At 38.4% G+C, this 26,972-nt stretch overlaps 1 protein-coding gene across 1 annotated transcript in view; it reads right to left on the reverse strand.

Moving 5' to 3' along the window:
* Positions 1-1,282: 1,282 nt before the first annotated feature.
* Positions 1,283-26,972, reverse strand: part of lmbrd1 (LMBR1 domain containing 1) — a 50,759-nt gene continuing 25,069 nt past the window's right edge. The window contains exons 7-16 of the mRNA XM_061837839.1: positions 26,135-26,208; positions 19,380-19,505; positions 18,593-18,745; positions 13,070-13,134; positions 12,819-12,921; positions 11,764-11,868; positions 11,530-11,679; positions 10,370-10,445; positions 3,858-3,949; positions 1,283-2,370 (exon numbers count right to left, since the gene is read on the reverse strand). Of these exons, the coding sequence (XP_061693823.1) occupies positions 2,260-2,370; positions 3,858-3,949; positions 10,370-10,445; positions 11,530-11,679; positions 11,764-11,868; positions 12,819-12,921; positions 13,070-13,134; positions 18,593-18,745; positions 19,380-19,505; positions 26,135-26,208 (1,055 nt within the window). The 3' untranslated portion in view covers positions 1,283-2,259. The remainder of the gene's footprint in view (positions 2,371-3,857; positions 3,950-10,369; positions 10,446-11,529; positions 11,680-11,763; positions 11,869-12,818; positions 12,922-13,069; positions 13,135-18,592; positions 18,746-19,379; positions 19,506-26,134; positions 26,209-26,972) is intronic.

The following is a 26,972-nucleotide window of genomic DNA, read 5'->3' on the forward strand; positions in this document are numbered from 1 at the left end:
TGGTCCCAAGATAAATTGAATTTGAGACCCCTGATATTGACTGCATTGTCCGGCCAAGGGTTGAAAAAAGCAGATCTTCCATGGTAAATCCCCTTTAATATAATGAATAGTTATTCAAAGGTTTGGGTCTTATTAAAACATGCAAACTCCGCATACCGCGTCGAGATTCAAAGCTCAGAACTGTGAGGAAGATGTAGCCTACGAACCAGTCCTCCACCATACAGCTCAAATGTTGCTGTTCACTGCCAGGAGACCACGTGAAAGCCTTACACACTCGCCTGGCAGTATTCTTGTGAGTATTCATTTAGAGAGTGTTTTATCCCAGGAGGAATTTGCCTAAAAGATGACGTAGGAAGGAAGGAAAAGATTAAGCGAGACTTATCTGTCACATCTCAGCTTTTTTTTTTTTTTTTTTGCTCACGGCTTATTTCGTTTATTAGCTAGCGACGTGGGGGCGGCATATCGCATAATAAGCAAACTCAAAAGCACCCTCGCACAATACTCGGTGACAAGGTGCATATGCCACAAACACTAATTGAACAAGCCCAGCAAATTTCATGCTAATCCGCCCCAGGCAAGGCTGAGTGCGGAACACTAATCCAAGAATGGATGATGTATTTAACTGTCACTTTCATTTGATACATAACCACATTAAGGGCCAAAGTAATCATTTAAAAAAAAAAAAAAAACTTTTTTAATTTCTCCCACATGGGATTTGGAATTGAAGATGTGTTATGTACAGCTAATGACACTGCATTAAAAAAAATGCCTTTGGAAAGACAGTGGTCACTACATCACTTGATAGATACTGTCAATCAATTAAAAGAATCACCAGAACAGTAATTCCCAACCAGGCTGCTGCGGGACCCCGAGTGTGCTGTGGAAAATTATCAAATTCCCCTTGATTTATCTGAAAATTATAGTTACATATTAAGAAAGGCCTTTCAGAAAGCACCATAGACCCATGGATCCACCAAACCTCATCAACAACAGAAATATTTGAAGTTATTTATTTCTTTAAATACAGTACATGTACCATTCAATAATGGACATAATGTTATTTGGTACCTCTCATCATATCAGTCAATTCCAGCACCTCAATGAATAACAGGACGATTCTCAGAAGAAAAAAAAAAACACCTTAAATTATGTAATTGGGCTTCAGAACAGCTTTTCTGCAAATCATAGCAATTATTTGGAAAAAAAAGTGTGTGTGTATATATATATATATATATATATATATATATATATATATATACACACACACTTTTTTATATATATATATATATATATATATACACACACACACACACACACACTCACTTTGAAATGAATAATTTAAAGATAATTAAAAACAAGAAAAGCAAAACAAATGATGTGCCAATCACAAGCACTTAAAAAATGTCAGTGGTTCTCATAAATATGATTATTAACGATGTATTTCCCCCCCCCCATGTCCTTACAATACAGACAGCAAAACCCTTAAGAAGCCTTTTCATGAGAACGATGAATGAAATGTGATGTTGAAAACACGACAGAGCAAGGGTCAGCTAAACACATTCAGGAACGCGTCATTCGAACCTTTAAAGAGGGTGGGTGGGAACAAGCGGGAAATTAAAAGAGCAATGAACATTATGTCATTTAAATGGCACATTTAAAAAAAATGAATTGAGGTTCATACAGTAGCTAGCACAAAAGTCAACTAAAAGGAATATTGGGAGCAGTTGGGTCCCCATTTTAAGGGTCTCGAGCAGGATTTTCTAAACTGAGAATTGGGAACCAAGACAGCTAATTTTCTTTGGGATGTGGGGGGTGCCAATTTTCAGAGTAAAATAATGAAAACTGGAAGCAGGAATACAGTTTCTTTTAGGCAAATGGCTTTTTGATTTTGATGGAATGAATTCTTGTCTTTATCATTTGTTTATTGCGCAGTGAGGCCATTATGTTTGGATACTCAAAGAATCAAACTTCGGGTCTTGAGTTGCAAAAGTTTGGGCAGGCCTGCTCTAGAAAGTACTCAGCAAAACTAAAATGTAATTTGCATGTAAACTTCGGCTTAATTTTTAAGGTTGTCTGTGCACATTGCCTTGGAGGATGTTCTTAGAAACCCAACATTGTGAGTCACGTCGTCTCGGAGCAAACCTTCTTCAAAGCAATAAAATCAAATGGAAGCAAATTAATGACGTGTCAATTTGTACTTTGTATTCCCCTTAAGTTATAGCTGGACGTGCTGATCCGAGGGTGCGTGCGTACTGGACCTCAGTGCACATATTCATCATCGCTGATGTCTGAGTCATCGGCCTCCACCTCGCCTTCAATCACAGACTTCTTCCCTCTGCAGCATGACACCACCAGGCCGATGAGGAAAGCCTGAGGACCGAAATGTAAAACACACATTAGAAAATGCTGGCTGGGGAGTGTTCAGAAAAATAAACAGCAATTTAATTGATCAATGCGCATGATTTCAAGTGTGTGTGTGTGTGTGTGTGTGTGTGTGTGTGTGTGTGTGTGTGTGTTTCGGGGGGGGGGTCCTATTCATTCAACCTGGTTAAAGAGTGCATTATGCATGCAAACAGACAATACAGGTTGTAATTTGTCTCTAAAAATATTTCCACCACATCCAATGAATTACCAATAACCATTACATGTTCTCTTGTTTAAAGAACCAATGTGTTTTCTGTTACAGTATATTAATGTACCAGAAGACATTGATATTTTGTTATGGCTTCTCCCAGAGGAGTTTTGCTGGTGTGCTGTCCAAAGCTTTCAATCCAATGTCAGGCAGGATGAGTACGCACTCTGGGTCAGTTAAATATACCAAAACATGACTTTGGTGTGGTTGCTAGCTTCCCTAAAATTATGGGAGCGACCGTGTCCATTATTTGGAATCTTAGTAAAAGACCACAATCTGAGAAAATCACGCGCAGCATGCAATCCAACAATTGGTCTATTCGAGCTAACAAGTGATTTTGCCCCACTATGATACTACACTATACTTAGTAAAATGGCCATAATGAACATTTGGCATTTTCAGTCAATACACAAGGAATGGCAACAGACCTATACACAGGATAATTGTACCTTCAACCATATAATGGAAGAATATTGCATCTTTTCTCCAGGTCACTATACGCTGCTGGCATAGATGAACATGTAACATATATAGTACCTAATAAACAGTTTTTGGACCGAAAAGTGATATTGGAAAATTGGATGAGATTGTAGCTCTCATAGCACACTTAATGTGCCACAACACAGTGGTTGTGAATCAGTACCGTCAGTGACTTTCCTGTGTAATGGGTTTAGTAATGAATGTTAACAACATGGCATAAGCCTTTGACTGCTTAGACATTTTGAGGAGGAAAAAAAAAAGATGTTGCACTTAACAAAGCACAGCAGGTTGGTCATAATTGTGGAGCGTGTGTAAAAAGAAGTGGCAAACAAAAATTAAAAAATTGCTGCAAACCAATTCTTTGTCTTGTAAAAAAATAAATAAAATATAGAAATTCTGTACATTTACATCTAATTACAACACAAATACATATAAGATCTATTGGACTAGCCAAAATTGAGATCACAGTTTAATATGATTAAAATCAGCTATCACATTGCAAGAGTTGACTTTTTTTTTTTTTTTTTTGCTTTGTTGTATGCTGTGTGGTGTATAGCTCAAGTCTTACAAACTTTGTGATTAGAAATTAAATGGGTCCTCGCAAATTCAATTCTACCAAGTATACACAGACTAAACAATTTGATACTTATGTATAATTTATGTACTGTTGAATACAGTTGAGGAAGGGGCAAGAACAATGACGATATACATTAATGTTGTTGTCTTAAATATAAGAACAACTTACCCCAATAAAGGCCCAGTTCCCAAAGTAGTACATGGTACTGAAGAACCAAAACTTATGGAGGAAAAGATATGTCCTAGTCACAATGCACTGATCTGAAAAATTAAACAAAACATAAAGTACTTATATTAAGCACACAAATCTGTGTAGAAACAGGATAAATTCGACATAACTACTTCTAACACATGCTACGTACGATACTTTTACTAGTTAGTCCTTCACTGAGATTTCTACAATACACACAGATACACTTTCAAAACAGGTGATTTCAGTACATCCATATTTTTAAATAAAACCATTTTTAAAATAAAGAAAATGATCAGACACATTTTTATCGTCTGAACTACGACAAAATCAGAGATGTGAGCTTTTAGCAGTGATATTTTCTTGACTACACCTGTGACCTGGACTATTTTCCAAGGATGAGCACCAACCAAAAATCACATGACTTCACATAATGTTTTTCATTGTACATGTGCTTAACATGGTGAAATGGGGGTTGACTGGTTAGCACATGTGCCTCATTCTTCTGAGGACTCGAGCTCAAATCCCATGTGTGTGGAGTCTGCATGTTCTCCCCGTGTCTCTGTGGGTTTTCTTCGGGCACTCAATTTCCTCCCACATCCCCAAAACATTCAAGGTAGTATCATTGATATAAATTGATCGTAGGTTGACTGTGAGTGGCAGTGGTTGGGTGTTTATATGTGCCCTGCGATTAGCTGGTGACCACTTCAGGGAATACTCCATCTCTCAGCCTGAGATAGCTCAGATAGTCTCCAGCATGCCCACAACCCTAGTGAGGATAACCGGTAGAGAAAACAGTTGAATGGATGCTCTTACCTTGTTCACTTAAAAACCTAACACTGGCTCCTACACTACACACTGCACTATATTATGATTCAAAGGCAGTGTCTATCTAGGCCTTTTCTGTTCGTGTAAGTAAAAAAGACAAGTGGGTTTTAGAAAAGAAGAATGTCGTGTCACTGTGACTATGAAACGGATGAATGTGCAGAAAGGTGGTACACACTGAAAAAGTAAAAGCATAGTTTGGCATAGGTTGTGGATAAGATATGATACCTCATCATTCTCTGATGGTACTACTTTCAGACAATTGTTATTGTACGGGGTTTCTGCTGGGTTCACAAAATCAAAACTTTTTCTTTCAATATGCTTTTTAAGACATTATAAAGGACATTGTGGACTTGTATTACACCATTCTTAATGACGTATAAAAACTACTGCAGGTCAGGACATGAAAAAAATGTCAAAGTAAATTTATCCAAATTGAATGGAGTATTCAAGTAACTTTTGTGTAACTTCACCAATGCACTGCATATAGATACCTTAGTGATTATGCAAAATATATATGTATAAATAAAAACCATGCATGACCTGACATTTACAGTTTTCTTCACAATAACAGGAGAAGTAATATTTACAGGTGTTCCTCGGTTTAGGATGGACTCAAATTACCGTACAGTGGACATGAAGTCTATACAGCCCTGTTATCCTCACAAAAGTTATGGGAGAGCTGGAGCCTGACCCAGCTAACATAGGATGAAAGACGGACGAAGCCATGAACTGCTTGCCAGTCAGTTGCAGGCCAGATATCAACACCATCACTGAGCGGGAATCGATCCCACGGTGCCCACTCCAAAGTCTAGTGTGTGTACCACTACACCATCAGTGACTTTGCATTATTATTATTATTATTATTATTATTACAATTTTCATAAATATAATGGGCTGCCCTTGGCTTTACATGTAGATTTTTCAACTGTTATTGCTGTTGATATGATTTTGCTGGGATAGTATTCTCAAAACGAGGCATTCTCCCTTTCTGTGTATGAGTTGTCCTTGGCAACCATGTGAAATGCTCATGATGTCATGTGGCAAGTACCACAAATGGGTATCCAATAGAAGAAAGAAAAACATGAATTTTCCTAACAGCAGGAACTTATAGGCTTGCTCATGAGGGAAAAAAAACACATTCTGAATGTACATTTAAGCACATCAAGGTGCAATTCATGGTCCTGACTGTATTTGAGAGGCATCACCAGGGTTGCCATTAATTCTGCCACTCTGTGATGACGTACACGTCTCTTCAGACTACTTGAACTACATGAACACCACAATGAGACCTTGACTGAGCTATGGCACAGTATAAGAATAACGAAGAATGTCTCATCATTTATTAATGCAAGTTGAATACAATTGAACCTTAAAAGTTTAATTCTCTAGTTACTAGAAACTAGTATGATCGTAGCATTAACAATTCCTCCAAAGCTTTCTGGAAAAATATGCCTCTAAAGTCAGAAGGAAAAAAAAAACCTTTAATTTGAACATCGATAGTGTATGCTAATGTGCGAAATCGGAGGTCAGTCACCAAAGACGGAGCAGCCTCAATAACCAAAGAAAATACACCACAAATTACGTGATGTAAACTCCAAAAGTTAATGCTTTGCTGCTTATGTTTTAAATCAGTTAATTTCCTTTTACACTTGTGTGTGTCATGCTCCTGGATTCCAGCCCGGGCTGGGCGTGGCCAGCTAATCAGAAGGTGCACACCTGCGCCTCATGAACACTGATTAGACCCAGTACATATAGGACCCGGGGGACGACAAATACTCCGCTAGATCGTTGCTCTTGATGCCTCGTTCCCGCACTCCTGCTTTCCTGACTTCTGATCTCCGTGCACCGACCCACGCCTGTCCACTGACCACCCTCGTAAGCCCATCCGTACTGGTACTTCGGATTGTTTGGACTGTCTACCTGATCTCAGACCTCGGACCGAATAAAGGTTTCCTCTGTACTGTCTGCTGTCTCTGGAGTCGTGCATTTGGGTCCACCCTTGAGCCCCGCATCGTGACAGTGTGACGAGTGAGAATATTTAAAAAGAAATGAAACGTGGCTAAGCGCCAACTTTAATTATCCATCTGTCTAGTTGCTTTGTCGCTTATCCTCACAAGGGTCGCAGGAGTGCTGGAGCCAATCCCAGCTGTCATCGGGCAGGAAGCAAGGTACACCCTGAACTGGTTGCCAGCCAATCACAGGGCACATGGAGACAGACAAGTTGCACTCACAGTCACACCAAAGGCCAATTTAGAGTGTCCAATTAATATTGCATGTTTTTGGGATGTGGGGGGACCAGAGTGCCTGGAGAAAACCCCTGCAGGCACGGGTAGAACATGCAAACTCCACACGGGTGGCGGGATTTGAACCCCAGTCCTGTTGTCACTTCAAAGAAAAATAACTAATCAACCCTTTGCATATTTCAAAATGGAGTCTGGAGTGGTAGATAGAATGCAGACTGTCATTAAGATTGCTGTTAAGTTCGCCAAAGGGAGTCAATACAGCCACTAATGGGGGTCGCTGATGTTATAATGGAGGCGTTAAAGTGATGGCTACAAATAACAGTGAGCACCGATCATTTTTTGGCTGAGGGAGCCATCGTTAGAGTTGCACAAGACAGATGTACACTGTGCAAGATCAACAACAATACACAGTGAACCCCAATTTATCATTGAACATAAATTCCAGGCTTACCCACAATAGGTGAAAATCCACAATGAAGAGAGACCATATAAAAAATGTTTAAACCCTGCCCCACACATTAAAGGTGCCATATTTTACCTATTTTTCTAGTATTTGGGGTGTAATATTGGCTCTATTGAATAACAAACACTAGCAAGTGAATATTCTAAAACTACAATGGGCCCACATTTGGAAATCCAGCAACGGAGATAGAACAATGTGTGCCGTAGATGTCCTTTAATCCTCAGGACATTTCAGACTGACAATTAAGCAAAAAAACATGAATTCTATTAAAAGTACTCTGCTTAATGCCACTTGTTTGCTGGAGATAAGCACTCTATTAATGATGCTTTCTGTAAATGGTGAACAGTTTCTTCTTTCATAAATAAACATCCTCTACTAGTTTTTGTAATGCTAATATTCTGATTTTGTTTTTGTACTTAAAACTATGTGATAGCTCTTATGATGCCTATCCAGGGAGGAGGTAAAATTAAAATAAAGTCACCTCTATTTAATGTACATAGCACCAAAACCCCATACAGCTGCAATTGGTATTACACCCTGCTGACCCTGGCATGCTTGTGTTTTTCCAACACTAAACTCGGGAAGATTGCCAACATCTGACTAATCTAGAAAATGCAGTTTTAGGCGAAAGCAGGGAAAAGTGGTCTTAACATTAAACGTGATGCAAAGAAATTGACACTGGTAAATAGAAAGAAAGAAACAAAGAAAGAAGAAAGAAATGTCCATATTGTATGGAAACATGAACTGAATCGGAGTACTTTTAAGGTGGTGCTCTGATTGCTGCTTTTCTGTGGACAAGCTTCCCTCTCATATGTTTGCAGAAAATGTCCAATTCCAAACAGAAAATTTAAAGTGGACCTATTCACTATTGAGCAAGAAAAACATGCACATGAAAATCAAATTATATTGCACGACTCCCACTGTGCGACGAATATGAACAGCGATATAGCCAGATTTACAATTTAGAGGTGGCAGCATGTATTACTATAATGTACAAGAACGCTACCTTATGAATCAACACATCAAATGGAACAATTGCTAAAATACCAAACATGGTGTTTCTTTTTTTTTGAGAAATTTACAACAGATAATATTTTTTGGGGGGCTCCGAATCCACTGCAGCTGTACTGCGTGGTCCCATTGCACTATATCCAGGGATGAGAATGACCAATTTGGAAAAACACTGAAAATGTCTGTCGGCAGGGGGGTTTGAGTTTCCTCCTGGATATTTTTTGCTCCTATCGGAACACAGAGTGGACAGCACTTTGCTGGGAATGTCCACTTTTTGTATGTGTTCGGTTAGACATGTTGATACCGTTTACAGTCCTATCTGCACCGTTACACTTTTTTCAAGCCATGCCCATCTGAAACAGTTTTTGATTCCAGCATCCTTGTCAATTGCCCTCGCTCGATCTTCATCCTTTTTTTCTAACACTTTCGCGACTGTAAAACTTTGAACACACCGTCGCTCAGTTCGCGCTATCTAAGTCCCACGCATCATTACTTGGCTAACGAACAAGTTACACTGCGATTTCTGAGAACCGAGAACACGTACATGGCAATGGTGAAACTCGATTAACCACTAACACGATTGGATCGTTATACTGTATAACTCTATTGTCCAATCGGGTAATCTGCCGCAAACAAGTTTTAATGTTTATGTCACAAAAAATAGTGCAAATATTTACACTACCGAGCAAGTTAGAACGGCATATGATAGTCGTGCTTGTGCTAGCACTAAGCTGAACTTGCAGCTCGGAGCCCACCACCAAGAGGCAGGCGCACGATACCATACCCCCCTGAAATTTTCTCAATGGATTTGCGCTTATCTTGAGAATGCTCATTTTGGTCTGAAAAAGTTTGAAATCCGCCGATCGGCGGAAAATTCTCATCCCTGTATATCTGACTATTGCATTCTGTTAGTAGATAAGGCTTACATGCACAATTTATAGTCCACCAATTAAGATAAATTGTATGCAATATTTGTTTTAGGCAGTATGTTCGTAAGTCTGTAAACATCGACGTCAGGACTGTTTATTTGACGGAGTCAGATCAGATCATCTACATGGGCAAGTCATATTTGCTTCGCTGTGGAAAATGAACTTTCAAGAGGGAGAGAGTGAAATTTATAGAAATATGTGCCATATTAGTGTAAGCAAATCATAACGTGCATTTCATGGGAGTGTCTATACAGTACAGATGATGAATGAAGTCAGTTTTTACTTGAAAAACCAGTAAATAAGATCTTTTGCGGTGAAGGTCAATAGCAAAATAACAAAATAACACAGAGCATAAATAAAATAAGACATTCATTCATGGTCTGCCATGTTTTTTAACCTGGAAGGAAATCAGAAACACTGAATAAAATATTTATTCAATAATTAAAATGGGGGAAACGACAATGTTATTTATCACGTATATTTATAGAAAGCATCGTTCCATTTGATCCATACACTATATTCATTGTTTTATTCATCTTCAGTTCCACTTATCTTCACTACAGTGCGGGACGTGCTGGAGCCTATACCCGTTATCTTTGGGCGAGAGTCGGGGTACATCGTGAACCTAAACTAAAATAACAATTATATATTTGTTGTGCGACAGGATCATTACCTGAATGCATAATTCATACTTAGAAAGCTCTTTGCTAAAATGTACTGTTTTATGTTTTTGCAACTGATGTGCACTAATAACTGTTGGCAAGGTGACAGCAAGAGGTTACATACTGCATTAATAAATGGTTGTCCTTGTTATTATTCTTCTTAACAAATAATAGATGGTGAAAAAGATTGTTGAACAGTGTTCTACATGAAAATGGCTTTGTTGTACACTGGCCTCGCTCTCTTCCAACTTACACTCAACTTGTGAGAAATGAATCTTTGATAATGTGCAGCAGGATTCTGGAGCATCTCACTATTAGACCGCTACTACCTTACAAGCAAAGATAACACACTCACCCTCAGGCGCGTTGGCATCACAGAACCTGGTGGTGCTGAATGAAGAGTTCCCCGACGTCAGGCTTGATGAAGGACTCTGCCCAGAAAAAAAAAAAGAAAAAAAAAGGAAACAAATAAAATTCACAAAACTGTTTAACGGTGTCTGAGGCTGACTGAAAATAGAACAATCCAAAAACATGAAGTACCACATTTACATTATTAGATATCTACCCATGATCAAAATCGTAAGCGAAATGAAATACAGATGTTTTTTTCCAAGTAGGAGAAAGCTCTTTGAAAGTTTTGGAGATGGAGACCTTTCAAAGATAAATGGGTTTTTACAGCTCTGGAAATAATAAACAGGGGTAGCAAACTTGCACCAAGAAATATGAATTAAACCGAAGTTCTTTCAAGGAAACAGAAACGTTTCTTGAAATATTTGGAATACAAGGCTGTGAACCTGGATCATTTTTCAAACTTGAGCAATATAGTGCCTGCATTTGAAATACAGGGTGTTCCCAAAAAATGTATACACACTTTAAATAATTATATTTGTACATTCTTTTACATGTTAAAAATATTTGAATTATAATAAATATCAAGTTTACAATTATTTAAAGTGTGTATACATTTCTTGGTACATATGAAGAGTTTGTTTTCAAAACGAGACATATGCATTTTTTTCAGATTTACAAAACTCGCGCCAAAATTATCCATTCGGAGCTGGATAATTTTGGCGCGAGTTTCGTAAATCTGAAAAAAATGCCCATGTCTCGTTTTGAAAACAAACTCTTCATATATTGTACTAAGCATGAGTTTACAGCATATTTCAATTAAGACCACAACAACAACGAAAACTTCCTCTTCTCTGTCAAATATAAAAACTGTATTTTCCCTAATTAAGAAGACGGATGGGTTGTAAAATATTTTTTTAACAAAATAAAGAGATAGAGAGTAAAAGACAGTGGTGCATCTAAAGCATGCATACACACCTACACAGATCATGGAAAAAGTAGACTGTGCTCAGTGTACAATCCAAGAAGAACTACAAAGGGTCTCTGTGGAAACCACACATACACCGAGCTGCAACCATTATCAGAGCATCATCTATACAAGTCTCATCAGGGAGGCCAAAAACTAAAAAATAAGTAGGATGAAACGACACAAACAGCTTTCCTCACCTGTATAAGATATTTCTGGCTGCCATACATGACGTATTGAGGGGCAAGACTGTAGATCATGTAGCTGGTATGGAGCACAATCAAAAGCAAAATCATGCCGAGGAAGAGGAGAGCCTGGGGACGTGTTCTTTTAGGTCGAATTTTGTACAGCTGCAGTGGAAGGAAAAGATACATTTAAAAATGTATGTGCACATCAACACAAAAACATGATATAGAGGAGCTGTTTTTATTTACCCTTATCCAGAAGAACCAGATGCCCATGTTGCGAATACCCGCCATAGATGTGAGTACAAAATACATTGTGATGACTGTAATCAGGATGTAATCCAATGGAAAAACCTGGAACACCATGATAGGAGAATAAATCCAGCTTTCACATTTTAAAGGGATAGTACTTTCTGACCACCATAACAACATCAAATGTTGCTTGGTTTATGAAAACATTTGACTGATCTATGGATGAATAGGTTTAAATCAAGACAGCATTCATGACCAAAGGAAACTAGTGAAAATATAAAAGTTAACCACATCTTAATTGAGGATAATCTAATGCCCACACCAGACTACAGGATTTTAGCCCCGAAATTGGCCCAATTAGCTATTGTGGCCAATTTCCCACATCGAGCCCTACATATTGTGTCGGGAATGACAGAACTTGTAGTATGACATAATCCTCAATCAACAATTTGGGCCAACTATAGCGCTACGAGGCCAAAATGAAGAATGTTGATTTTTTTGGGAAATCTTCCTTGTCGTGTGACATATCAACGACAATTTACCGACCGACCAATAGAATTGTATTTTGTGACCGGTCCTTGTACTAACTTGCTAGGCTACATAACATTATGTTGCCTGCTTGCGAGCTGTATTGTATTAAAAGTATGTGAACATACATCAAGCTCTTCTTGAATGGACACCCCACTTCTAAGCATTGGTGATGACACCACACTTTTCCCCTTTTTAATTTTTTTTTCCCCCAACCCAATTTAATGGCGTGATCCATTGCTGTTATCGTTGTCATGGTTAACAGGTGCATCCAATCTCCTTGAAACGTTTTCTGGTTATGCCTTTCCGACAGTAGGTGAATATATAAGACTAAGCCCAATGATCGTAAAAAACGAGATACGTTGCGAACGGAATAAACGTCGTGTAGTTTTGCCACTGTCTGCTTGAGATATGACAAGATTTTATTGGCGTAGTAGGAGTAGTGCAATTTGTGAAAGAACACAATTTTTGCTGTAGTCTGATCCAGAAATTATATTGCACAAAAGACACAAGTGGATACTTACAGGCTGTAAAGCTAATAGAAGTTCATTCAAAGGATTTGTTAGATTGGTGCCAAATATTATAAAGCCAGAGCTGATGCCAGCAGAGTGGAGAGCTTTATCCAAACTGAAACACAGTAGAACAAAACAACAATGATAAAATACAGCTTATATTAAATGGAAAAACTTTTAAGTTAAGTTAAGTTTATATAGGTCATAATTAGGTCAAGAGACAATCAGGCCATGTTAAAATAGATGCAACAACAAAAACTTACTTTGAAATGAAGAGCGCAACACAAAACAGAAGAGCGACCAGGATGAAGAAAATGCCCAGTATAATCTGCACAAAAAGATAGTATACATATACCAAGTATAGTATACAAACTGTTAAAATACAGGAGAGTTACACCAACAACATCAATTTAACATATTGAGCCAATGCTACTGCTTTGAAAAGCATCGACTGACCCTTATAAATCTGTCATGTCTTATGCGAAGGCAAGGCCATATGGCTTGGCCCTCCAGTTTGGCACTGATGCCAAAGGTGACAAAGGGAAGCAATGGTGCAGCCCAGACATGAGCAACGAGCTTCTAGCTTGGGAGGATAGCGGTAGCCAAAAAAGCAATAAACCTTATGAAATGCTTGAGGGACAAAAAAAAAATCTTGTGCCCGAAGGGAATATGAAATAACTCGGCTACAGTTATGTCACTGTACAGAGTAATTTAAACAATACTCATTTTAGTGGGGGTCTATTGTTATTGTTTGGGAAACTGGGTTATTCTAACTGCCAACTGGCCAGCTGGTCCCACTCAGTGGGAGCTTTAAAAATTCAAAGTAGGTGACAACAAAAATAAAACAAAAAGCATGAAACATTTATTATTCATGGTTTGCTCGTACCAACTACGTATTTGTCCTAAAATAAGATTTAACTTATTAGCTAATGATACATGCAAATATGTTTGGACAGTGTTTTAAGCTCTTTGCATTCAGGAAGAAGACGGTATTTGCATTAGATATGAAAGTGGACTTTGGTGAAAATTCCTGAAAATAAAAATGAGAGCACTAGGGAGCCCCAAACACCACCCCCCACCCCCACCGGAAATGTTTGAAAAAATTGATGGCTGTGGTGCATTCTGGTGATATCTGAACAAAATTCAGACAAAAATTTAAAGTAAAATTTCTAAGTCCTGATCAAAACAAATAAAAATTGGGCAGAAGTTCCCCAAGGGCCAAGCCCAGATTTTTCTGCACCCTATCACTGGATAGCACAAAATCACATTTGTCATTAAAATATGCTTAAAATATACCATCTTAGCTCAAGACAAATGAATTAAGTGAACTATTCAGTAAAAAGACATCTAAAATGGTTCTTTTCCCCCACATTATACATATTATAGTATATAGAAATCTACACGAAAATATATCCTAGAATTTCTACACCGTACAGCAAAACATGTTAAAGAAGTTGATCTGGAGTAATCACTATTAACGTTTAAGTTTCAAACTTGTTACGTCCAGTTGTACTGATATACTCGACCACATTGCTCACTATCTTAGATATAGATCAAGTAATACTAACAGTATAATCTGTTCCCCTTAATATTTTGATTTGATATATATATATAGAGGAAGGGCATCCGGGGTAAAAACTGTGCCAAACAAATATGAGCGTTTCATCTGAGATGACACGCTGTTATGACCCCTAACGAGACAAGCCAAAAGAAACTTACTTACTTACAGACAGTCACTCACATTTGAAAAATGTACGGGTGTGGTCAGTCATGCTCGCAGATAAAGTTGCGGGTGTGATTAGGGATGGCCTTAAAATATCTTACTGGATTAATACAAGATAACTGTAAATTAAACTAAAATAGAAAAACTAAAATTTCAAACTCAGAAATGATAATTTCCAATTTCAACTGATATTAGTAGAACATGATATAAAACGGTATTTAAATTTTTCATCAATAAATCTGAAACTTTATCTGAAGAAAACTGGCCTGTCAAGGAATAAACACGAACGGTCTATACTCTATACTGAAAGTTTAGTTCAACATAATCGGCGTTCGTGGCAACATTGGAACAAACATTCATGTCGGCAATCGTGACGTATTGTTGGGGAGGGGGAGTCACACATCACGGGACTGCTAAATAGGAGGCTGGCTTGCTAGAAGGTGTCTTTATGTGCATGCGCTCGACGTATTGCCCACGCCTGAATCAAGCGACAAGGTGGATGATAGTCTAATATTGTTTTTTTTACGCCTTCACACTGCCTCGCGATCGACGCATTGAGCACCCCTGGTTTAACTGAATTTCCTTTGACAAGGCTCATGATGTTGATGACTTTCGACGTAAATGCGCTCGCATTACGTGAAGCAGTTCTGAACATGCGCTTTCGTACATGCTCCCTACTTTGTCAGTAGGGTTAACTTGCATTTCCTGTTTCCGTGTGAATAACGGTTGTTTTGGAGCACGCTCGTTTAGTTAACAACATTTATGAAATAAACATGTAAAATAATGTCAAGACCAAACAAAATAAGCGATGTCTAGAGAGAATGCGAGGCGAGGGGCGTTATTGTTACTAGTGATCGTGCCTCAACATGGCTACGTTCGTGAAAGCAAAACAACTAACTCAAACGCATGTTCGTTCAATGTCGTCAACTAATATCCGGAATAATTAAAGTTTTGTCTGTTGCCCCTCATTTTCCTCTTGATAATACCCCACAGAGTCTCAGTGGTTTAGATCTGGCGAGTTGGCTGGCCAATCAAGCACCGTGATGGCATGGGCATCAAACCAGGTTTTATTGCTTCTAGCAGTATGGGCAGGGGCCAGGTTCTGCTGGAAAATAATATCTGCATCTCCATACAGCTTCTCAGCAGAAGGAATAATGAAAACCTCTAAAACCTTCTGGTAGACTCTTGCAGTGACCTTGCATTTAAGAAAGCAACGTGTTTACAATCACCTGCACTGGACATTGCACCCTAAATCACAATTGGAAGTGAAGCAGCTTAGGTTATGTTCTTCACCAGTCTTCCTTCAAATCCTTGGACCTTTATTTCCAAATCCGAATCATCTTTATTGGCAACTACTGTATGTCAAAAATACACACGGAATTTGTCTCTGGTACAGTATTGTTCAAAATAATAGCAGTCGAATGTGACTAACCACATTAATCAATGTTTTCAGTCTATTTTTTATTGCTACATGTCAAATAAGTTGCCAGTAGGTGCAGTTGATTCTCAGAAAACCGACACGACCCAGCATTCATGACATACACACCCTTCATGCCACGCAATTGGTCAATTTGTTGAGAGTGGTGCATTAAAAAAAATAGCAGTCTGCCGTTGACTTTACAAACTCAAAACTATTGTGTACAATTTTTTTGTTTTGAGGATTTACCAATCCTTTGAATCACAAAACTAATATTTAGTTATATGACCACAGTTTTTTTATACATATATAATTTTTTCACATCTGTAAAAGTACCCTTTTTTTTACCTAAAATTGGAGGTTTTGTGATAGTGAAAGCTTGTTTGACCCTTGAACACTTTATTTCCATTTCCCATCAGAACCTGTGCTCAACACATTTTAAATTATAACAATGTGGTGTGACTGCCCCAACTTGCCTCAAAATGCAAACATGAGGGTGGAAAAATAAATGATTTTGCTTATGTTATTTCAACATTGGAAGATTTGCAGCAGTACCCAAAATAAATAAATAAATAACTAAATAGATAAATAATGTGCTGTATAATAAGTTGTCCTGTATGTCTGGTAGAAGTATGTTTTTGGAGCAATCGCCAAATGCCACAGTGCTGTGTCACCCCGCTGTATATTGAAAAATGTCCATAGACACAAATGTGTGAAATCATATGTGCGGCTAACAGAGCAGAATGCTCAAAGAACAACAGAGAATGAAAAGTACCTAGAATAAACCAATAATGCTCACTTTGCACAAAGGAAACACAATCATGTGTCAGATCTGTCAGAATCAGTGAGAGAAATGTATCAAATGAAACATTAAATCACCAGCTCTACCCACTGAACATTTTGGCAAAGTTTAGCATTCATAGTATAACATTGAATAATCACATATTGTATACTATACATGCATAGTAGTATATGCAGTGGAAGAATGTGCTTATGTTTTGGATGGTTTAATAACAAATGATTTTGAAAACTAAACAATAAATAAAGTCTAAATTCTGTGAATAATTGACACAAAAAGAAAAGGATTATGAGGGTTCGATGTGACCTGTAAGAATGTGGCCATTATTTACTGCTTTGACCTTTATAAAAAAAAGTGACATGCAGATCTCTGTCAGAGTGTGTCTCTTGGAGTGTACAAAGGCCTTGGCTTTTTGCGGCTTTGTTCAACAAGCATTGGTTGCACTTTGTATGAGTAACTGCTTGGCATTTGGCAACTACATTACAAGTTACAGACATAAGGCATTTTCTCTTGAATTCTACAATACACGTATTTTGATGAGGTCTCACTTCAGTGTTGTCCATGTTGTAGCCCACAGCAATCAGGAGTCCCCAATTCCAGTTTCTTGTTTCGATTCCAGTTCCAAAAAATTCTCAATTTCAATTATTTTAGGGTGCTGGGTCAAAAACGTTTGCGTGTTTAAATAAAGGGTGTCCATATTATGAATGTCTATTTTCTTACCAGCCCGCACCATACAGTAAAATTATCATTTGACTCGGGATTTTATTACTAGTTATCAATATTGAATCTATACACTATCCATTCTCAACACCGCTTCTTCTGTTTAGGGTCGTGGAGACGGTGAAGCCTATCCCAGGTGACTTTGAGTGAAAGGGGGACTATACCTTGAACTGGTCACCAGTCAGTCACAGGGGACATATAGACAAACAGACATTCACACTCACATTCACAGTCACTGAACCAATGCTGCCTGCACCAAAGTCAGGCAAGTGTACCACTCCACCATTAGTGACCATTGTGTGGCAGAAACCAAAGTGAGGCGTGGAGCAGGAGAGTGTGCGTCAAGCTTTGTGAAAGCCTGCTTTGCACATTGCAATTTAATTCCAATTGTTGTACTGAGGCAACTGTTTATTAATTTTAATGAAATTAAGTCACCCTTGCTCACCATCGCCATTGGGCACAAGCACGTTTTCATTAGTGCTTCAAGAGTCAGTGGACTGTAGGCATCGAAACTGGAAACCGAAGTTTTTAAATGTGAATGATTCCAGGAGAACTGGGATTTTTGTCCCAATTATAATTAGTTGTCAATTCTCGATGCCCAGACCTAAAGACAGGTAATGGGTAGTACTGTCAATCTGTCTCGATTAGTTTTTTAAAATGTAGCTTTTAAGTAGTTGGAGTTAATACATGGCATTGGAGGGAACCAAAACAAAGAGGCAAATACAGTGTACCTTAAAGGAGAATCTAGAGCAGTATACTTTATATATAGAATATATACCGTATGCATGTATGTATTTCTTTCGGCTTGTCCTGTTAGGGGTCACCACAGCGTGTCATCTCAGATGAACGCTCATATTTATTTGGCACAGTTTTTACTCTGGACGCCCTTATATACATTATAAAATGCTGAAACTCAAAGATTTATATAAGGTATGGTGTAGCAAAACAAAATATTGGAAACCAATGGTAAAGAAGGAAATTAGCAATGTTGCGCATCCCAATCAATCCTTAACATTAGGTCTGAACAGATTTTTTTTTTTTTTTTTTTTTTTAAATCACAAAACGGGTTCATATGGGGACACTATCTGGATTTTATACTGGTAATCCAATGGACAAAATGAACCTACCTTGAGAGGTCTGAGCGCCATGCCCACTTTGTTGCAGCAGTTCCTCTCTGCAATTTCCAGGTGCCTCCCCCTCCGTTGTAGGACCTGTAATTTTCCTTCGAGTTCCTGCAACTTGTGTCTGTCCCGTGATGACAATGGGCGTCCATCTTGACACTGAGGAAAAAAGCCGAAGAAAAAAATCATGACAAGATAAATCATTTCAAAATGTTTTTCAACATTATTATGACTTATACCCAATACTACTGGAAATAAAAACATTGTGAAAGGTGAAGTAGAACTAAACAACTGAGATAATGTGGGCACCGAAGTGCATTTAACACTAGCTTTTGAACAGAAGCCTGAACGTTTTATGCTCACAATGAGTGGTATTTGGAACAGTTCATAATTCCCTCCATCTTGATAAATGCTTCAGTTTCAACTCAAGAAAAAGCACTCCAAACCATGATGCATCTTTATGCTTCACTGTAACTATGGTGATGTTTTGATGATGAGCAGTGTTGTGTTTGCACCAAACACATATTTTGGAATTAAAGCCAAAAAGCACAATATGGGTTACAACAGCACCGCATCATACTAATAAGCTACAGCAAGAGGATTAAACATTAGTAGTTAAAGTAACATGAAGTACAGTTATATTAGTTTAGGTCAGTTAGTTTTATACCACTACAAACTACAACTACAGTCAGCAACAGATTGTTACATGAACACTTGTGTAATCATCTCAATAAAACCGAATTCATAAACTAAATATATTGATCATGACCAGTGATACATGTTTATGTCACACCTTGGATTTCAGCTTCTCAATCTGATGCTCGACATCATCAATATCTTCTGTGTTCTCCAAGCGTTCATACGCCACACTTCGTGTGCCTTTTATCAGATTCAAAGGCAGTACAGACATACCATATGCCTGGAGAAAAAGAGAAAACAAAAAAAGAATTTCCATATTAATCACACAAAGTTGTCATGCTGGCTTGTTGCATATGGCACATGCATCCGCCTACACAGTCCACCTCCTGCCACAAACCAGTGTGGAACATCAGATGAAGGTAAGCAAACATGCACACGTTTGATGAGAACGTATCATCATTTGGCCACCAAATTAAGAAGATTAAAAAGGGAGACTGTGTAATTGTTCTCAAAGCTATATTGGTGAATTTGCTGCAACCCTTTTTGAGAGGATAGCGCTGTTTAAAATCACCGTGTTGCAATGTACAGCTTAACAGTGCCCCCATGTGACAGCAACATAGCCTCCATTCAAAATGTGATTAATTTTTCTTTTTTTATTTATTTTTTTGGGTGGGGCTGACCTCGGTTACTGTAAGGGGCAGCAATACCATGAATGGTTAAAACCTGAAGTTAAATTGTAAATAACTCACTATCTTAAATCATGCTGGATGCAACAGAGATTTGCACACAGAAGCAGACACAAATATATACAGTCAAATGAGAAACATAGTCTAAAGACTATAGAGACTATTTGCACAAAATTCAAACGCTGCTTTTTGAATGTTTGACATTTGGGGTTTAATGTCCTGGAGAGATGTTTGAACTTTAATTTAAAATGAGGGGCACCTCTAAAACCTGACAACATAGCGATCAATACAAATGAATATAACAGAGGCAAGTCAATGTGCTCTTAGTCACCCTGTCATGTCTCGCTTTTACAAACCCAGCAGAGCGAGTCATTTATGGGCTTGTAATAAAACAAAACGACATGGTCTGTGCTACGAATCTTTCAGACCTATGCTGCCCTCTTCCCTCTAGTCAGGCTTTATTTTTAAAAGAACTTTTAATAGTTTCTGCATGTTATGAAGCATTGTAAGGTCGCATGGGATACTAAGAAAAGGTAGCCTATTATTAGTCTTGACTGTGGATCTGCGCTACAGGCGAATGTCACCTCTTGCAATGAATCATGGAGCTCTTAAGGCCGGAGCATGTCCAGAATATCAAATACACGCATAAAAGGAAAACCTGTCCAAGATCCCTGAAGAAACATTTGCCTTTCCCTCATGTGCAACAACATGAGAGAAGTATAAAAAAGGAAAAAAAAACAGGTGTCCCTCTGTTGGAGCATACTTTTGTGGGTCACATATAATCGAGCATGCTCATTACAGTTATTTTAAACCCACTGCAGTTAATAATATTCTGTAATACATTTGAACAGGATGGTGGGGAGTGTGTAATGTATATCTGGGGTTGGAGTAGGTGTAAAAAATTGGAAAATATTGACATTCATTGTCAAGTTGGGAGAGGATGAAGTAGGTAGACACAGCAGTCTTTCACAAGCCTCCTCTTTGTTTACTCGCTTTTCGTAGTTTGGCAGAACAGGAGGAAGTCCCCTACATTCTCAGTATCCTTTGAAAAAGAGCCCAATGAATGAAGGGCCACAAAGCTAATTAAAATTGCTCAGGATATAGGTGCATTTGAAGAGTTTGTTTTGAAAACGACACAGGCATTTTTTTCAGATTTACGAAACTCGCGCCAAAATTATCCAGCTCCGAATGGATAATTTTGGCGCGAGTTTCGTAAATCTGAAAAAAATGCCTATGTCTCGTTTTGAAAACAAACTCTTCATTTAAACAACCAACCTAATAGCATCTCAATATATAAAGCTTTACAATACATGGGCTTGTTGATGAACCACATCAATCATTTACTGCATAGTAAATGTGTTTTCATTGAGTGAAGATTTAGTTTTACAAAATTTTTGCATTCTAATATGTTTAATAAAATCCTGTAATATTTGCATTATTTAAGAAAGATAAGGGAAGTTGACTGTTAATGAAGATGAACTGTGTAAAGACATCTGCAAATCAACTTATCTCTTCCCGTAATCTTAGAAAAAAAAGAATCAAAGAGAAAACCTTTGCTCATCTTTTGAGGACTGCAAAGCAGAACAAATGTGTGGCAGTCGATCACCACCAAAATAATTAAGCCCCTTCCCTGACACTTATATAATTAACTTTGGAGAGTCTTACCTGACACCTACAGAATAGTGCCAGGAAAAGTCTGTAAGCTTTTGACAAGAAGCTTAAAACTATTTCCCTACATGTCATGTAATTGTTTCAGTAAAATAGCACAAACAACTGGTCCCACCATATGCACATTTTAAAAGGTCTACCTTAATCTCATGAACCTTTGTTTATAATTCTTTAACAATGTACATCTGGGCTTGAACATATGGAAGATTGATTCAGTTGTTTATTATAACAAATATTACATTTGTTCTGCAATATTAGTATTTGATACTTTAAACTCAACATGTTTAAAGAGCTAGGCCATCAGGAGCAATAAATTAAAAATCTATTTTAAATCAACATTGTGCATTAAATAAGGCTGACAGGATTCTTTTTTTTCTTATTTTTCATTCTTTTAAACATGCCCTGTTCAGCTGTGTGGCCTTGCAGAATGGTGTATCTTTATGCGTTTGTGGTAGAACTCTTTTGTTGTGCAACACAGGCGTTTCAAATACTCCTGTGTTTATTTTTCTAATTATTCTAATGTTAATTTAATATGCAGCCAGACATAAAAGCGTTTTAGGGCACAGACAGAAGGACAGAGTGGACATGGGGACGGGTTGAATACCACAGCAAAACAATCGTGAAACAGTCTAGATATTTGAACACAAGTAACATTACAAGAGTTATTTTTAAATTTGGGGTGAAGAACGACCACTTGCCAGTCAATCCCAGGGCACTTATAAACAAACAACCACAGGAAATCTAGAATTTTTAATTTATGCATCTTTTAGTGATGTGGAAGGAAACCGGATACCCAGAGATAACCCACGCAGGCACAAGGAGAAAAATGCAAACAGCACACAGGCTGGGCCAGGATTTGAACCCCGGTCCTCAGAACTGTGAGGCAGGTTCTCTAACCAGTCATACACCGTTCCATCATATCTACAACAATGGAACATTAAATATGAGTGTTGCATGGGGGTGTAGTGCTACACCGTGTGAGGGAAGTACAGAACATAATAGAACAGTTCAAAGACAAAAGAAACATGTAGGACAAGGCTCATGAACTCGGCTGTACAACTGAAGTGTGGTGGGATTATCTATAGATTGTGAGTGAGGCGAAACACAATCAATTTGCATATACATGAGTTGTTTGTCACTATAAGTGAGCGGCCTCACACCCAGTGAAAGAGTCCCAAAGGTGTGTGCCTGCGGACACATGGAAGAGAATTGACACCATTTGAAACCAGACCAGACAGAAGTGTCCGCACCAAGGAGACTGAGAGCCCACCATCCCGAAGGCCATAGACCGGAAATCAGCACCCAAACATGAAAATCAACCACACACGGCACCACTTACTTTTCTCCCTTCGTCGCCAATGGATAAAACGAAACCCCACAAAACTCCCAAAATCCCACTCCACTCCCCACCACCAACGGGCCACAAGGCCAGGGCACACAACATCGTGAGACAATGCATATGCGGACCCCATCCCAACCCACTGCAAAGCTGCCACAGCAAAGCACCAGCTAAATGCCTTGCCCCCACACCTGTCATCAGAATCCACGCCGGCCCTAATACCAAAACAAGCACTAAAATCCATCAGTGTAAAAGCGAAACAAACAGCCCACCCTGCCAGCAGTGTTGGCTCAAACGCACGCCACAACCTCACCCTCCCAGCCAACCGAAAGCCAACCACACCACACGGTGCACCAAACACCTAATACATGGCGAAAGCCCCCCACACCCGGGACTGGCCACCAACCTCAACAAAAGTCGAGACACTACCCTGCCTCCCGCCACTGACAGGATTCTAACATATGAAAGAAAAAAGTCAGCAGGTCAATGTTGCAGTCTGTTATTAGATCAGCAGGCCTTCATCCTCTCAATTTGAGGTCAGCATTTGCATATGTAAGTCAGAAATTGTCGAGTAATTGGAAAGTCATCTTACGGGTGAGCCAGTTGACCTTTACATCTATATGCTAAAGCATAATTTTTAATGAAGTCATTTATATGGTTTGGTGTATGGATGGATGGATGGATGGATGGATGGAGAATATTCTTTTTGCTCCCTAATGGTGAATTCAGAGCTTCGTACTGTCAGATCTTTGTTTTCAATCTCCATGATCAGAGGATTAATCTGGATTGTAACTATTTAATAGGAACTGTTAAAAACATGGCAGCGACAGTTAGTTTAAGAAGACAGGGAAGACAGCATTTAATTGTAGTGATAAAATGGGTAGGGGTAGATTAGATAGTACTCTGGCTCGACTGTCACGCACAATATCAACAATATGAAGGATCCAGTGTCTATTTCCATGTGAGACCGGAGCTACGGTCACCATAAAAAGTATTGATTTAAAAAAAAATCCTTTTACATCACAAAATTGGAAACGTAAATGACAATAGAGGGGCAGTGCAAATTGAAGCACAGCTCAAGCCTCAAAATCTACTTAGGTGATACCCACTCCACTGAAAACTGAGAACAGTGGGTAAAACCCCAGTTGAGATGGATTAGTGATGCTAAAGGAAAATTGCTTCTACAACTTACCAGGTTGTGTATTATTCATTTGGAGCTCCACATTCAATTGTTGTGTAATTTGTCAAATGGGACTCTGGGCTCGACAGAAATTGGATAGATTGAGGTTGGCTGTCACTTCTACTTTCACTGCTCGGGATGATGCACAAGTATTTTTCCCCTATTTTGGTTTCCTCCCAGCACAATTATATGTTACTCCCACAATGAAAGATGTTCCACAATCTCCAAATAATATTTATCATGATGAACAATTTAAAAAGAGGACAGGATTAACAAAAGCTGTGGCAAAATTGTTGTTTTTCTGATGGGAATAAATGAGAAAAATGCCAGGATGGTGACAACAAAAAAAAAGACACTAATGGACTCAAAAGTGAAACTATAAATAAAAATTACATTTAATAAGAGTTTGATAATTTGGTGTGGATTTCTCAAAAAGGAAGGTATGAAACATTGAGCCCTAAATGTCCTCTACAGCAATGATTCCCAAGCAGTGGACCATGATACATTAGTGTGTCGTGACAGCTCTTCTTCTTCAAATTTCACTTAAAGGAATACTCCATTGAACAATAAAAAGCCTTAATCCATGTCACATGCACTGTACCTTCAAAATTTGAGGTAAATCCGATATCACTTAATGGTGAAGATTTTTATCGGCAATTACGAATTTTCATGGGTGCCGCCATTTTGGCGAGTCACATGACTTAAAAACAAGAAGTGATGTACCCCATGCGCAAACAAAGGAATACACAATCACAGACAGCCCTGATTTCTAAGATTTATCCTCATCTAATGAAGAAATAGCTGTATTGGTTGGTCGGGAAGACGGAGGAATAGGTCCATACAGATTTGAACCTGTGGCTGTAAATAATGGTGAATATTTGGATCAATCTTCAGACGGCAATGACACGGAGTCTGACGAGTTAACTAACCGCAGGTGCAGAACGGTCGAACGTCGATCGTGTCGGAACAATAATTATGGAAACTTTTGACATAAGTCGCTCAAGGAAAAAAATATGAGGAGTACTGAAGTTTTCAACAAGAATGGACAGCCTTTGTGGAGAGGAAGGTTTCTGCTGTGTTGAAATTCAAAACGAAGAGTCATGGGAGAACGTTTTGTGGTCAGATGAGACCAAAATTGAACTTTAACTCATAATTCGACTAACCCAGTTTGGAGGAAGACAAATGATGAGTTCCATTCCAAGAACAACATCCCTACTGTGAAGCATGGTGGTGGTAGCATCATGACGTTTTTTTTTTTTTTTTCTGTACATGGGACAGGACGACTGCACTGTATCAAGGAGAGGATGACTGTGGCCATGTTTTATGAGATTTTGGGGAACAACCTCTTTCTCTCAGTCAGAGCATTGAAGATGGGCTGTGGCTGGGTCTTTCAACATGACAATGACCCGAAGCACACAGCCAGGAAAACCAAGGAGTGTCTCCAGACCTAAACCCAATAGAAAATCTTTGGAGGGAGCTGAAACTCCGTGTTTCTAAGTAACAGCCCAGAAACCTGTCTGATCTAGAGAAGATCTGTGTGGAGGAATGGGCCAAAATCTGTCCGGAGTGTGTGCTAACCTGGTGAACAACTACAGGAAACGTTTGACCTCTGTAATTGCAAACAAAGGCTACTGTACCAAATATTAACATTATTTTTCTCAGGTGTTCAAATACTTATTTACAGCTGTACCACACAAATCATTAAAAAGAAAAATCATACATTGTGATTTCTGGATTTTTATTAGATTATCTCTCTCATAGTGGACATGCACCTTCGATGAAAATTTCAGACCCCCCGATGAATTCTAAGTGGGAGAACGTGCAAGATAGCAGGGTATTTAAGTACTTATTTTCTTCACTGTATGTCCCTTGGCTCAATAAAGGTTGAGAATCACTACTCTACAGTACTAAGTAACCAAGTTGACACCAATGTCTACATTTCAGCAAAACAATTCCAGGGATGTAATGTACAATGCAATTACATGTAGTTATAACTCCAATAAAGCCTTTTGAAAAACATGGCACTCTCAACTTACTGTGTAAGTGATGACTGCCAGCATCCCAATCAAGGTTAAGGAGCTGATGGAGAAAGCCAGAGCAGGTAGGCCATCTGCAAGTAGAAAGAGCTTATCAATTGGAAAATGATTTCACCTTGTAACATATATGGAGCTCCCACAACTACAACAATGCATGAATACATAGCAGAAATCATTTTGAAAACGAACTGACCTGACTCTGTCATTGAAGATTGTATCATTTATCATTTAATTTTCTCCAAACCATTTAAAAATGTTAGTTAATGTTCTGTTTAGTTAAACTGTTTCCAGAATGACGTAGGCATCATAATGGCATAATATTTGAGTTATACCTGTTAAAAATAATTCCTGGTTTGAAGATGCAGGTTTTATGAGAAATGAATTCTGACTAGTGGTTATAAAAGTTAAAGCTTGGGTGGAATTTGTTGGACTATTATGTAAACAAGATGATGTCTTGCTGAGGTGCACAAACGAAAATATAGAAAATACAGAACGCCCCAGGACACGCTTGCTTCAAGTGGCTGTACGGAATGTTGCAGTGTACTGATAATGTCTTGTGTGCATGGCATGAAAAGCACTATATTGTTTAATCTGTCAAAATACTCCCAACACATCAACACATGAGACAAAATGGGAAAGAAAAAAGTGGAATTACATTTTACAGGCTCTCCAAAAAAACATTTAAATGCAACACTTTGATATTGGTTACACCAATTTGTGTTTGTCATTGATATTTCACTGTAATGTAATGGGAAAGCAACTGATGAGGATAAGTTGGAATTTCAAAAAGAGCGAGTTACTTCTCCTGCATTATAGTTTGAATAATGTATTGCTGTAA

Source organism: Syngnathoides biaculeatus, chromosome 12 (genome assembly GCF_019802595.1).
Source record: "Syngnathoides biaculeatus isolate LvHL_M chromosome 12, ASM1980259v1, whole genome shotgun sequence".
Classification (NCBI taxonomy): Eukaryota; Metazoa; Chordata; class Actinopteri; order Syngnathiformes; family Syngnathidae; genus Syngnathoides; species Syngnathoides biaculeatus.